Source organism: Trifolium pratense, linkage group LG2, assembly GCF_020283565.1.
Source record: "Trifolium pratense cultivar HEN17-A07 linkage group LG2, ARS_RC_1.1, whole genome shotgun sequence".
NCBI lineage: Eukaryota > Viridiplantae > Streptophyta > Magnoliopsida > Fabales > Fabaceae > Trifolium > Trifolium pratense.
Genome location: NC_060060.1, coordinates 3,602,346 through 3,618,330, shown reverse-complemented (window position 1 = coordinate 3,618,330; position 15,985 = coordinate 3,602,346). Strand labels below are relative to the sequence as shown.

Below are 15,985 nucleotides of genomic sequence, written 5' to 3'. Positions count from 1 at the left end.
GATAATGATTCGCATCAAGCCAACAAGTTATTACGAGTTCTCCCCTAATTTACAATTTGAACATTGGTTTATAAACATGATTCTCATATAAGCATTTTTGGATGTGTTGTGTATGTGCAATTGCTCCAATATAATGCATTTAAATGGGTAGTAAAAGAATATTGGGAAAATAATTTTTATATGAATCTCCAAATTGAGCCAATAATTGGAGATATTTTTACGGCCCTGTAGGCTGATTATCAATTGGTGAATTAGCTTTCCCAATATTAGGGGGAGATAATAAGCAGCTAAAATATGAACTAGAAGTTCAATTGAAATGTTTGGAATAAATTATTAATTGTTATTTTGATCCTCTTAGAAATCAATATGAACCAGAAGTTCAAAAAGATAACTCATTTGCAAAGTTTATGAAATCAATCAACAGCTGCTAATGCTCCAATAAAAATGAATGTCCTTGTTGGACAATTTAATATTGCAAATGATTCTTAACCACGCTTGAAGCATGGTAAGCAAATCGGTTTCAAGGATAAATTCCTCAAATAAGATAAGGAGCTAAAAACAAAGATGACCCAAGTGAGAATATGAAAATTCCAAAAGAACATTCGACATAATTGATTTTGCAGTTCCAGAAGAACTTATCAGGTACCTGAAATTTATGAAAATAAAGAGATCTCGAAGAATTATGTCATGAATGGAATACGATGGAACCGAAAGAAAATCAACATTGACGATGATTATTTATATAATATAGCGCTATATATTACAAGAAATAATGAGGATCATGAATCAAAGTCTATTAAGGATTATAGACAATGAAATTATTGACTAAATAGATAGACGTGATTGATACAATATTAAAATAGCTTTGCAAAGCGAAATGTTTTTGGACTAGTAGTCCATTTCATCTGCAGATGGAAACAATTCGATATGAATAAGTTTTCAAGAAAAAAGAAAATAATGAAAATAAAATATTTAAAGTTTGAATGGTTATTCAAGTATATCGATAAATGTCTATCAATGATTTTCAACCTAAAGTGAATTCAAAAACTTCTTTGTAATTAATTAAGTTGAGTAGGATATGAAATACTCAATTTATGTGAAATATGTGTTTTAACGTATTTGATTGGCTCACTTGATAATGATGATTATATGAAAATCCTAAAAGGATTTAATTTTCGTAAGACACATATAATGGAGAGATGACTTAATAAACATGAATAAGTCTCCTTATATACTCGAGCAACATCTATATGCATGTTGTATAATATTCTTGTTGAATATTTCCAAGTGAAAAATATGAAAATGACAATTTGTTCATTTTAAGAAAATATTTGGCAATAAATTTGATATATTTAAGATTTATGTCGATGATAAAAATATGATCAAGAGACTCCTGAAGAGCTTGAGATATTGTCATTTCTTACAAAATAAGTATTTGAAGAATGCTTCATGAATCATGAACCTTATATAAAACATGATTCTATATGAAATTGTTGTAAGTTCATCAATAGTGAATTACTAATTGGTCCTGAAGCACTATATATCAAATGCTAATATATTTGTTGAGAAATATCATTTACTATAAATATTATCAGAACTCCTGAAGAGCTTCTGAAATTCGTAGATTAAAGAAATATGTTGGATGAGCAAAGTTTGACATGGACAAAAGTATTAGAACAGTTTGACATGGACAACTCTGTTGTGTACTAAAATGGTTGCGATGTCATTTGCAAAGATCGTGTAATGCATCTAGAAAATAATGAACAATTTGAATTGGTCATGAAATACCATATCTTAATTCAATTAAGGACACTGATATATTTTACTATATATAGTTATAGTTATACATGTCGTGATATTTTATTCAGCTAACACAGATATTGGACAAAGTCAAGCATAATATTTATACCTTAAAGAAACACCAATATCATCCAATCGTGTGAAGATTTCAGCACTACATCAAGCAAGTTGAGAAGGCGTTTTTGTCGAGATCTGTAATTCAACACATACAAGAAACTTGATGTTTTTATTACAAAAGGATGGTTCATGCAACAATTCAATATGAAGATAATATCGGACTCACTGCTAATTTGGAGAAGACCATAATAAAGAAGATATGATAGATCTTTCTACAAAGTCAACTTCAAGTAAAGCTTTTGATCAACTAGTACTGGAGATTATTTGGTTTTTCATCTCCTGTATAATTGTCTTTATGAGGGGGAGACACAAATATTTACTGCACTCTTTTTCCCTTCACCATGGTTTTATCCCACTGGGTTTTCCTGGTAAGGTTTTTAATGAGGCAGTTCACACATAAATGATGATGTACTCTTTTTCCTTCACTTGAATTTTTTTTTTAGAGAAAGAATATCCTTCATGGACATTCAAGGGGGAGTGTTATGAATAATATGTAATGAATGCCCATTATGGGGTAGGTTTTCTTGTCCCCTAGTGTGTCCTATAAATGACACTCTTATTTCCATGTAAATACATACTTGTGAATAAGTCTATTCCTTTCTCTTCTTCCTCTCTATTCTTCCATATTATTGTTCATGCTTAGAAATAGTTTATAACAAAACCAAATTTAAAGAAACTATTTTAATTTTTTAACTCACACGCTTTCTCACCAACCAAACCGACCATCCATTCCTAAATTCTTTAATTAGCTTTCTTATTTTGTGTGCTTTATTTAATTTCTCACTACTACCCATATCTGTCTTCTTATAAAGATGCTATTTTTTAATTTCTTTTTATCGAGTAGTCCGGTTAGAAATTCTATATTAAAAGTGAATAAATTGAGTCTTTGAGATTCGAATCCCAACTCTAATATATATAATACGATGTCCTTATCAACTGAGTTAAATTTACGGAAGAATTTTTTTTAATTAAATGAAAATAGAATGGATTTTTTTTGGAACTGTAGAATGGAGTTTTTTTAATAAATTAAATAAAAAAAATTCATTAAAAAAAATATAAATTTAACTCTAGTTCTCAAAAAAAGGAAGCCTGCAAATCTGTTTTTCTTTTTCTTTTTCACGACGAGTTTAATCTGGGTCAGTTCTGGCATCAAGTGCTTCCAGCCCCCTTCCGTTCGCAGTTGCGAAGATTGCACCGTGGTCCTCCCTACCAAATTCAGTGTCGATCACCACTAAATCAACCAACGATTGATTGCCCATTAATCCTTTTGTTCTTAAAGAAATATGAAATTTTAACTACATATATAATATAATTCCTCGAGTTTTACAAAACTCGTGTAAATCAAATGAGCGATTCTTGGTAAATACTTTAACATGATAAATTCTTTTTAAGAATTTTCAACTAACAATGGTGCATACTCAAGAGGGATGAAATTGGAAACTATTTGTCTCATATATTAAGTAAATAAATACACATCTAACTCAATAACTCAACCGACAAAAATATCGATATTTCTAGACGCAATGAGTCGAATAGCCTCTCCACTTCATATATGAGTGAGTTTTAAATGACTTCTAATTTCCTCAATTAAAAAATAAAAATAAAAATTCAACTCTCTCTTTCTCTCTCTCTCTCTCTCTCTCTCTCTCTCTCTCTCTCTCTCTCTCTCTCTCTCTCTGGATTCTGTAACAAACAAATGAAGTGAAGAGACACACACGCCAAACCGAAACCAGAAAAACAAGAACAACACTTGCTTCCACGTTCTCTTTCAGTGGTCCCTATAGCCATCACTATTCACTTTCTTATACTCTCTTTTTCTTTCTTCATAAAAATCATCCTTTTCTCATTTTTTCTTCTGAAAACAAGGTATGATACTTTTTTTTTCTTCATCTTTTCATCATTTTCAACAAAAATCATGATCTGGGTTATTGTTATTTTTACCTAAATGCAATTGGGTTTGTTTAAAAATTTGATTTTTATTGATCTAGATTGGTTTTTAGAATCTCCCCTGTTTCGTTTTTCTGTTCTATTGGATTGATTTCATTTGGGTGTTTCCAAAGTTTTGATTTTTAAGTGAATTTTCATAAAAAAAGATTATTTTTTTAGGTTTATTATTTTCTGGATTGAAATTTGTGATATTGTTAGAAAATTGTTGTCTATGTTGTTGCAAGAAAAGTTTTCTTGATCATTAAGTTTTGTTATAAATTTTGTGATGTGGTGTTGTGGATTTTTATTGAATCAATGTTATATAAGGTTATGTTTTGAATTTGGATTGATCTTATGGTTATGAATCAATGATTTACATAGATGATTGGTTTCATGATTAATGTGATTGATAATGAATAATCATAAGTGCCTAATTTTTTTGCAGTTAAAAACAAAGCTTACTGTTTCACAATTATGACACATAATTTTGCAGTACAAATGTTTCCATTTGGTTTTTTATTTTTGATTTGTTTTGCCTTAGTACATTATTGAATTAATTTTTTTTTTGCATGTATGTTATTTTTCACAATAAAAGAAGATAATGTATTGATCTGGACTGAATGGAGAAGAATCAAATATGAAAAACAAGTTAGGCAATTTTTTGTGCAATAAAATTTTTTGTTTCATTTCTATTTCGAGTTTCAAATCGGAATTTTATTGATTTTTTCTAAGCAAAAAAATAAACGCTAGAAGGAGGGGTTGAACCTCCGACCTTGTGGTTAACAGCCACACGCTCTAACCAACTGAGCTATTCCAGCAACTGACACTGTTTTGAAGTTATTTTCTCTAAATTGAGGCTAGTTTCAAAGATTATGATTTTATAACCGATAAATTTTCATTTGTTTCTACCTTAAATTTTATATTTCAATGATTTGTGCTTATTTTCGTACTTCCATTGATATTTTGAATATGCTTTGTAATTTTATTCTCGTTTAGATAAGAATCACTCGTTACATAAATGTATGTCCTTTTTATTTATTTGATTGATGTATTTAGAATAAGTTTTCTTTTTGAATTTCAGGATTTTCGATCTTAATCCTGTTCTGTTCTTCTGCGCATCTCATTTTTCATCTGATGGCGAGTGAAAGTGTTGAATCACTGGTTACCCCGGATGTAACTAAGTCACCTGAGGTTAAAGTAAGAAGGAACTCTGCCGGCAATGCTAGGTCGGGAAATGGCGATGAAAAAGTTGTTCCTAATTATCTCAGAGCTTCCACTGGTTCCTGTCATGATTTGTGTAAATATGGGGGGGAGCATGCATTTGTATCGAAGCGATCTATACCGAATAGAGCTACAAGAAAAAAAATTCATCAAAGTTCGGAAGCGAGCATCGGTCAGGTGATTGCCAAGTCCAAACCACCTGTTGATTCCAAACCAACAAAGATGTCAACAGACGTACTCAAAGATTCGGTTGATTCCAAGCCAACAAAGATGTTGACGGTTGTACACAAAGAATCGGTTGATTCAAAGACTCAGATTCCTGATGCCTTAGATATCAATGCACATGAACTTCCATCGAAATCATTTGATAGCCAAAAGCATGTTGCGAATGAAGTTAAGGTAAACAGGAAGAAAGCATCATCAGTCGAGGTCAAACCATCATCATTCCTTCTGAAGTTTCGTACTTCTCCATCGACAAGTCAAGAAATTTCATCATCAACTGATAAGGAGGTGCAATCACAATCAAAATCAACTCCTGTTAAGGTGGAAAATCTATCAAAATCAACTACCAAGAAGGTGGAAAATACATCAAAACCAACTTCCAAAGTCAAAACTTCATCAAAATCAACTGATGGTCCAGTCGAAGCTGTGTCAAAATCGACTCTCAAAATGGTTGAAAATACTTCAAAAGTCAAAACCTCATCAAAATCGACTTCCAAGAGCTCGGGTACTTCATCGCAGTTATCTTCTTTAAATGGTAAAGAAATAAAGTTGTCGGCAAAACATTCGGCACCTTTGAATTCAAATCGCGTTGCAAAGAAGAAAGTATCTTCCTCTATGAATTCCTCTGAAGGCTTTGATGACAAAATAATTAGTGAGATCAAGACAGAAAAGAAAGTAGCCTCCTCCAAAACAGTTTCAAGAAAACCGATAACACCTATAAAAGCTTTATCATCTCCAAGAGCTTCTCTTAAAAGAGTTTCAAGTCTAAATTCAAGAAATCACAAGAGCCTCAAAATCGTGTCTCATCTTAGGAATCAGAAGACGGCAAAAGAAGATGAGCTCGAAGAACACAATAACAACAACATCAACAACAACAGCAGCAGCGACAGCAACAACGAGGTGGAGGAAAGGACTTTGTATGTCATTAAGACGGAAAGTGAAGAGAAAACTTTACAATCTGATCAAACTGCAAGCTATGATGATGAGTCGTACCTCCCTCAGTTGTCCACACCTATGTCTTCGTCAACCTCAGTTACTCGATCCTTATCTGACGAAGACGAGGAATCTGAATATACAACTAGTGAATTTGAGGTGGATTCTTTATCAGGAATAAACTGCGAAATCGAATGCATGGAAAACGAGGAGGCTTTAAAAGTCGAGAAGAAAAGCAAGCCGAGAAAGGTTAAGGAAGTTGAAGACAAGGACTGTGAGATGATAAAACTGAAGTTCAGAAGAGGCAAAGTGGTTGATAAACAAATTGAGAAAAATACTCCTAGGAGGCTTACATTTCGGAGAGCGAAAACGTTGGCAGAGAAAGCAAATGTTAACAATAACAGCGAAAGGAAAAGCTTTAAAAAAAGAGATGAAGCATGTAGTGAGAGCAATGGTGGTGGCAATGGTCAAGAGAAAGTTGTTTTGAGACACCAAGATGTTGAGGATAAGAAAGATGCACAAGGATTGTTTAACAATGTTATTGAGGAAACAGCAAGTAAACTTGTTGAAGCTAGAAAGAGCAAGGTTAAAGCATTGGTTGGTGCATTTGAAACTGTGATTTCTCTTCAAGACAAAAAACCTTCTGCAAACATAGTTAGTTGATGAAATCAATTTGGATGAAAATTTTGTTTTTGTTTTGTTTTGGTTTGAGTAAATAAATTGTAGGAGAATAAGCTTTGGCAGAAGGAACTTTAAGTAGAGGTAGAATTTTGCCTTGAATTGTTCCTATTAGATTTTCTTGTAGAATTGATAAGAGGGATTTTGTGTTTGGAACTTAACTTGCATCATAAACTTTTTTTATTACATAGTTTTTTATTTATTGTGTTTTGGTAATCCATAAGTATCTCAACTTGCTTCAACAGTGACAACTAACTAACAGATTATGTAAGCAGCTCAATGCAAATTAAACTTGAGAAAGAGTTCACTAAAGAATTTTTGTTCATATTTGTTGAAATTACATAAAAATCTATTCACTCTTGTTTTGATATGGATTTTTGTGATGTGGTGTTGTGGCCTTTTGTTGAATAATGATCAATATAATGTGATGTTTTGTTTTTGGATTGATCTTATGATTCTCACATCCCTGATGGAATATGTTGCATTTACGAATCTTATTTTTTTTAAGACTTGGTATCTAGCTCAATGACCGACTAATCTGATGGATACCAATTCCACTGTCCACTAGTCAGGAGGGAGGGGGGATGGATTGGCCAAACACAGGAAGTGGCACCTGAAGAATTCGATCTTGACACCTTGATAAGAGCACACTCCAAGGTTCCAAGCCTTCACCAGCAGAAACCTATTATTTCTGAATCTTTTTTTTTTTTTTTACGGATAATTCTGCGGTACAAGTGATTTCAAGACATTAGATTATTAGAATGCTGTTTAATGAAGTATGCTTATTGATTTTTCTTCTGGTTTTGGATTTTTGATGATTTCTTTTCCATGGTAAATTTATACCTTTATTATGGGTATTGTTGCATTAAATTTTTGTGAAGAAGAGAATGTATTGAACGGTGAAGAATCAGATGTACAAAACAAGTTAGGCAGTCTAAGAAATATTATGAAGCTTTTTTTAAGAAAAATGAAAATAAACGCTAGAAGGAGGGGTTGAACCTCCGACCTTGTGGTTAACAGCCACACGCTCTAACCAACTGAGCTATTCCAGCTATTGATAAGGTTTTGAAGTAATTTCATCATATTGATTCAAGTTTCTAAAATTATGATTTTATAGGTATGAGAAATTAACTTGCATTGAGCTATCTTTTGAAATGAAAAGTATAAAGCAGTTGTATCAATGATCTGTTTGAATTGACTTATTTTTATCTACTAGTGTAAATACTGATATAAGTACTGGTGTTACTGCTCGAGAGAATTTATGGAAACAACTCGCAATATGTTTATAAGTTGTGTCCAGATTACTTACATAGTGAAAGTGTCTTGACCTGAAGCTGCTGCTTTGAGCAACCCCTTATTGTTGAGAGTTTGAGAATGATTAAGCATTCAAAACCAGAACTTTGGAATAACTTGATTCTAGCAATAGATGAGGAGAATACAGTATTGCATTTGCCTTGTAAATGATGTGGGATATAAAATGGTTTCAGGTACATCTTCAAAATAAATTACAACATATGTACATAACCAATTATTTTCTAATATGGGATTTTTAATATTCTTTGGCAACTTTTGTCAAAAAAAAAAAATCTTTGGTAACTATTCTCAAACTAATGAAACTATAATTTTCTTTCTGTAATTGTAAGAGAAGTTAGGTTTTAGAATCGTCCATTTGAGAGACAATTAAAAGGTTATATGTAAAACATATATTTGCTACGATTTTGGTTATATTTACTAAGAAAAAAAAAGAAGCATATTTTCATCTGCTTCTACCCTGGTCACTCTTGCTTTTAAGATTCCTTTTATGATTTCTTTGATCTTTCGTAATTGTTGGTTAAATTGTGGAGTTTCCAAAGCATATGTTTTCATTATATCACATATTTATAGAGAAGACAATTAGTGTGTTGATGATATTGTTACCATTGGATTGCACATTCAAGACTCTCAATGGCAGGACACAGTTCCTAATAATATAAGTCATGCTTTCATTATAAATTGATTTGGTTTGCCAGAATATCAATTTTGTTAATCTCTTTTGGAGCATTGCAATATTTTAACCTTCATCTGATTTTTCCTACGAGTTTTATAGGTAATGCTTTTAATGTGGTGTAGTTGAATTTGTTAGCTCCCACTTGGATATTCGTCTAGTCCCCCAAGTTTTCTTATATATATATATATATATATATATATATATATATATATATAGAGTCAGGATCCGTTGACACCAACTAGTTTGACACCAAATGTTACACCTCTCAATAACGTTTTAACCGATATAAATTTTATAAAATCCACCGTTGGATTGAAAGTTTACATCATATAGATCATTTGTGTAAAATTTCAGACAAATCCAAAATCATTTGATATGCTATTGAGACACATAAAGATTAACGGCATTTAAAAAAATACAAAAACCGTTAATTTTGATGTATCTCAATAACATATCAAATGATTTTGGATTTATTTGAAATTTTACACAAATGATCTATATGATGTAAACTTTCAATCCAACGGTGGATTTTATAAAATTTATATCGGTTAAAACGTTATTGAGAGGTGTAACATTTGGTGTCAAACTAGTTGGTGTCAACGGATCCTGACTCATATATATATATATATATATATATATATATATATATATATATATATATATATATATATATATATATATATATTTGAGAGTTAACTAGTTTGGATTGAGTAAAAGGATGCCAACATAGTTGACATATCTTTACTTCTCCGGCAAAGCTTTCTCCTAAGAAGATGGATTAACCATCCAAGAATTCAAATCAAAACAAAAATCCTTTATGCTGTACTGCCATTAACAACCACCAAACATGAATTTTGATGTTTTTATTCAACCTGACATGAGATAATTCGTTTTGACCAAATACTCTGTTGTTTCTTTCTTTTCAAATCGTCCAAGTTTTTCCTAACCAAATTGTTTTAAAACACAACCTTATTTCTTTGCGAAAAACATAAACAGCACAAAATTGAGATGCAAAAGTGATGACATTATTAGAAAGCACACATTGCACGCCTAACCAATTATCAAGATTTTTGGTTCTTTATAGAATCCTACAATTGTAAGAGTTGTGCTTATATGTGGAGGATAACTTCCAATCCTATAATAAGGTATGTTCTTAATTAGCTATTCTTAAATGGTAAGAAGAAGATAATCTATGACACAAAATATTTAACAAAAATAAATTAGCAAAAATTAAATCGTATTTGGTTCAAATTACGTCTGTTAAAAAAATGTTTTACTATTTTAGAAACTTTAAAAAAAAAATTAAAAAGTTTTAGGCCAATAAGAAATAAGTTTGATCCAATTTTGTTTTTTAAAGAAAGCAAAAGAGATATAGACGGCTAATCCTTTGCTGTGAATGATTTTAGTGAGGAGGACAGAAAGAAAACACAATATGTACTCTGAATTCAGTCAACCGTTGTTACCGAAATTATTTATTTTTGGTACAATGTTACTGAAATTATTTATCATGGTTGCTGAATTTAATTTCAAAGAAATTTCAGTTAGGAATATTGTGATGCAAATGCAATCATCTGTCATAGAATAAGATATTAAATGCTAAATAGTGCCCTCGGGCGAGGGGATTAGTAGGACACTAATTAAGCATATAAATAAAGAAATTCTGTTTTGAAACTGATACATTTAATACATTGAAAGTGTACATAAAAAGTTGTCCTATCAACATTAATTTTATTTCTTATTTCTATATTTAGTATGTTTAACAAGTGCATGACCCAAACTTAATTTATGGCTGCCTTGCAATTTTTTTTTCACCACCAGTTTAATCTGGTTCGGGGTCAGTTCTGGCATCAAGTGGTTTCAGCCTCTCCCGATCACAGTTGCAGGGGATCGAACCGTTACCAAGTTCAGCGCAAATCACCCTGCTTTACATGAGACATTACCTTAATTAATGGCTGCTTTTGCAAAAAAATTAATGCAAAAAATGAATGCACTTTAAGTCTTGGTCATGCAAGCCAAAGCAATTGGAAAATTGTATATATAAAAAAAAATAAAAATTGGAAAGTTGCAATATTTTGGAAATAGAAAATGTGCTTCAAACTCAAAGGTTCGTATCTAAAACTTTACAATACATATAAATTTTAATATATTTGTCATTTTATCTATCGTATCTCAACTTGCATCAACGGTGACTAAGTTCCTAAATTTCCAAAGGGAGAATAAAGTTTGGGGAGACTCCATCTTGCCCTATCTTCTCATTCTATGGAATAACTTAACAAAATTTAATATTTTTATTTTTGAGTTAAATATGTTTTTGGTTCCCATAGTTTTTCAGAATTTTCATTTTAGTCTCTGAAGTTTGTTTTCACAGTTTTTAGTCCCTGAAGTTTCATGAGTCAATGTTTTTAGTCCCTGCTTTTTATTCAACTCATGTATACTTTCACATTTTTGAATGACTTTTTGTATTCATGTTTATAATATTATAAGAACATCTTCGATAAAAATTTAGAATTTTTTAACATAAGATGAATTATTTATGTGCAAAAAACTAAAAAATTCATATTTAATTCACCTTTTGTTAAAAAAAATTAAACTTTTGTAACAAATATTCATATAATCTACTAATCATGACAGCAGAAAAAAAAAATTAAAATTTCAAATGGTACGCACGAGTTGGTGTAGTGATGTTGGCTTGAGACCTTGGAGTGTGCTCCTCTCAAGGTCTGTCAATTTTGACGGACTAGTTTATACAGAGTAAAAAAAACTATGGCATTAAAGAGGCTCCCGCAAGTGGGCGATATGATTGGTCCCTCGAATTAGTTGATTCTTGAGCTGGATATTAAGTTTTTTTAAATGGAAAAATATATTTAAAGGTTATGTAAAATCCATCTGAGAATAATTTTGATGGTCTAATTACTATTTTTTAAATTTTATATATTTTCAATTTTTTTTTTGTCAAAGATTTTAACTTTTAATAGTCTTTATACCAAAAAGTAATACAGTAACTTAATGATTAATGATGTAACTATTATATGATTAAATATTAATAGTGTAACAAAGTTTTTTATAAATATCAAGTAATCCTAGTTTTTTTGGCCGAAGTCCAAAAAAGAAACAAAAAGAAGTTAAGGAATTAAACTGACGCTACTAGGCATGTAAGCCCCGAAAATATCATCAAACATGAGTCATCTAAGCTCATTAGGAGAAGACTCCATAATAACAAAGATTCCAAGAAATAGAAGTAAGGTTAAAATTAATCAACTAGTCCGCACTTCTGCTGTTTTCCTGCCAAATGTGAACAAAACGATTTTTGTCAATCTCCATATATTTTATAGTGTGTGTGAGGCTAGGTTAATGGAAAAATAAAGTAAGTCAATTATTAATGAATTGATTTAAGTAATAAGAAATTTGAGCTCTTAAACAAGCGATGCTAAGTTTCATCTCTAATTTTTGAGTATAACAAATGATTAAAGTATTCCTTCAACCATACTTTAATGCCATACTTGACAAAATTTGTTATTTGCATCGCATTTTATTTTTGACCACTTGAATATGATAGGAAGCTTTATTTATTTATCTTTTTGAAAAACATAGGAAGCTTTATTTATTTATCTTTTTGAAAAAGATAGGAAGCTTTATTTGAAGTCACCATCTTCAGCTATATATCTTATTTAAGATATTTCTGTTTTCATATTTCCTTTGCCGTCACTAAACCTAAATTTCATTTTCATTTGCTTCTTTTAATGATTCCCTCTTATCCTTTTTGATAGTGAAACTATTGACAATACCCACCATTAATGTTCATTCTCTTGGCAGTTTATGACTATTTTCTTTGCAACTAACCTATACTTATATCAACATTATTTTTTTTCTTGATATTGGAGCACATATAATTAGTACCAAGTGGGAAAATAATTAGTTGACTTATCAACGAGGTTAAAATTTAAAACATGATTATAGGCCACAGCCATGGGACAAGTTCTATATATAAATTTATACACTTGTATTAAAAATATTAATCAAATCTTCTAAATAAAGTCTCGAATTTTTTTTTCTTTTTCTTTCTTGGAGCTAATGAGGTTTAAATTTAGAATTTCATACTAACTACCAAAATCTCTCATCACTAGACTAAATCTAGTATCTTCTCAAATTTGAATATTTGTTGTCCATATATAGTTTTAACTCCAACTCCTACCTATAATATGATGATAAATACTAAAAAAAAAAAATCAACAGATGTTGTTAAGAGGAATATTTCATCTCCTAATTTTTTTTACTAAAAAAACAACAATATATTCATTTATTTAAATTGGTAAAGTACATCAATAGAAATCATTACATATTCAAATTACAAACTCACTCTAAAATCATTGAATTTGAAATGAATTTGGAGGCCTAAAGCAAGGGTTTGGACTGCCTTATGTTTGGGCCGGCTCTGCCCCACATAAAAAGAATTGAGCTAGCCCTGCCTTATGCTTTAAAGGTAGTCCATCTCTGGCGGAACTTGAAAGGTAGTCCATCTCTAGCGGAAGAAAAATAGATGTCTTGTTGGCAACTTGATTTCTAGTCTCATAGTCAGGAACAGAGTTAGGAATTCATTTTAGAGGATGATCAAGTTTAATAGTATAATTTAGTAAAGAATAGATAAATTTTAAAATGCACCAAATAATAAACAAATAATTTTAACCAAACGAAAAGTTTCAATTTCATACGTTGCTTGCAACTCATCATTCAATTTACAAGAAGAACACACTACATTAACAATTTTATACTCAAAGTTTGAAAGAAAAAAAAAGTATGAAGTCAGCTACTTATTTAGATGATCCAACAAGAACAAGTTGGAATTGATGGACGAGACATGCAACACATATAAGATGAATAAAGACATTTTAAAATAATCCAAATTTGTAAATCATTTACCTTTTCACGTATATTACTAGTTCCATCATATTATATATTGACCTCAAACTCTTTGAATGTTAAGATTATGCTAAGACAATGGTGAACAATCCCTTTCATTTTTTCTTAACCGGATGAACAATCCCTTTCTTAAGAGTGAATGATATGGTATTTTACACATGTACAATATTCAAACAACGTTCCTTGACATATTTATTTTTATCAACAAATTTAATAATTAGAGTAATTCGTTCTCTTGTAGACTTTATCACAATCAATTTATCAACAAGTAAACAAAACTTCTCATTTTGTACCTTTCTAACAAACACATGTAAAATTTTCTTTTGGATAGTTGGGGAAATGTATTTTACATTTTAAAGGGCATTTGTTTACCTTATTATAAGAAAGCAAAACCTTTATCATTTTTTTTAAAAAAAAAACTTTGATTTCTATATCCCACTCATCACGTCATCTAGAGAATTTAAAGTTCTCGAAAATAAAATAAAAAGACTAAAAAATATAATAATATATAGTATAATAATTTTTAAAAATTCGGGGTATCGTGATATCTATTGGTCTTTTTTTTAACTACGTCCCTACTCATAGTAGGCCCTGCCTAAGCTGTATTAAAGATATAGTATATAGTATACGACTAAAAAATATAAGGGTTATTTTAACCGGTGCTCCCGGGGCACTGGTTAAGGAAATCAAAAAAGGAAATTTTTAAATTGAAAATAATACTTTTTAGACTTTCGAGGCGTTGACTGCACAAAGTTCAATGTCATATTACTATATTTGCTTCCTTAGACAGTACCCCGGGACACTATTTAGCATTTTCCAAAATATAATAGCATATAGAAATTAAAATTGATCTTTAAAAAACGTTTGTTTTGGAATCTGCATTTACCAATACCAAAATTGATTCACACTCAAAAGGAAAATGAAAGCCCGAAAAATTAGAAACCTGACACGTGGGATGCGTGGACCAAACTTAAAGAATCTATTGAGACCATTCAGAAGATATTTTGATATTTTTAAGGAACTATAAAAACACTTCATTGTCCGAATGACACGTAAGCATACTGCAAGAACCATTCACAAGTATACCCATGTGATAAGGAACTGTTGAAACAATTATTATGTTAATTTCTTTTTTAAAGTTTATTTTACCTATATTAAGAAAATACATATGTAACAAAAAAAAAAAATACATATTTAGATTTAGTATACTTTCAATTAATTAGTATCATCATTGGTTGGGATTGATAGCTCAACTGATTAAACTAGTTGAGCTAAGAGTTAAAGAGCAGAAAGTTCAGGATTTAAGTCCTGATAAATTAAAAAAACTAACATAACAATGTAATACTAACAATTAACATTAAAATTAGTATCATCACTATAAATATATAAAAATGGTATGAAATACATTTAAGGACAGATAAAAATATATTAAAAAAAATTCATGCAAGTATAATTTAATTGATATTTATGAATTATTTTGAAATAATAATTATATTTTGAAAGGCTTAATTAATAAAATGGTCCCTTAAAGATATTTTTGGTTTCAGATTGGTCCCTTAAAGAAAAAAAGGTCCAAATAGGTCCCTTAAAGAAAAAAAAAGTCCGAATAGGTCCCTTAAAGACATCTCCGTTAATCAGTTTGGTCCTTAAAAAGAGGTCTAAATAGGACCAAACTGATTAACAGATATGTCTTTAAGGGACCTATTCGGATTTTTTTTCTTTAAGGGACCTATTTGAACCTTTTTTTCTTTAAGGGACCAATCTGAAACCAAAAATGTCTTTAAGGGACCATTTTATTAATTAAGCCTATTTTGAAAAGAAATTATATTTCTCAAAGACACTAGGTTTGGTCTAGTGATAAGGGGTTTGGTAGTACGCTATAAGTGTTGGGTTCGATTCACAGCTCATTGTAAACCAAAAAGAAAAAAGAAATTATATTTCTCAAAGAAATTAATTGCTATACATCGATGGTGTAAAACTTTTTTACACTTTCATTTAATCAAATCACAATATAATGTCACTTTTATAAATTAGTTGCTAAAATCTTTCGAGTTTAATTTTTATGCATTATCAGTGTAAAATTATTTTACACCTATATCAAATAATATATTACCACTTTATTTAATATGTGTGATATCAATATCATGTGTTTATAAACATAAGAGTTCAATGGATATGTATCAA

General features: G+C 30.3%; 1 protein-coding gene and 2 non-coding genes across 3 annotated transcripts; 1 reads left to right on the top strand and 2 right to left on the bottom strand.

Moving 5' to 3' along the window:
* The first annotated feature begins 3,493 nt into the window (after window positions 1–3,493).
* LOC123905677 (probable protein phosphatase DDB_G0282105) lies at window positions 3,494–7,053 on the top strand. The gene is made up of 2 exons (XM_045955374.1): window positions 3,494–3,783; window positions 4,925–7,053. The coding sequence occupies exon 2, from the start codon at window positions 4,978–4,980 to the stop codon at window positions 6,880–6,882; it is 1,905 nt and encodes a 634-aa protein (XP_045811330.1). The 5' UTR covers window positions 3,494–3,783; window positions 4,925–4,977; the 3' UTR covers window positions 6,883–7,053.
* TRNAN-GUU lies at window positions 4,588–4,661 on the bottom strand. Its single transcript has one exon. It is a non-coding gene; the product is annotated as a tRNA-Asn (tRNA).
* Window positions 7,054–7,875: 822 nt separating the features above from the next.
* On the bottom strand, window positions 7,876–7,949 carry TRNAN-GUU. Its single transcript has one exon. It is a non-coding gene; the product is annotated as a tRNA-Asn (tRNA).
* Window positions 7,950–15,985: the final 8,036 nt, after the last annotated feature.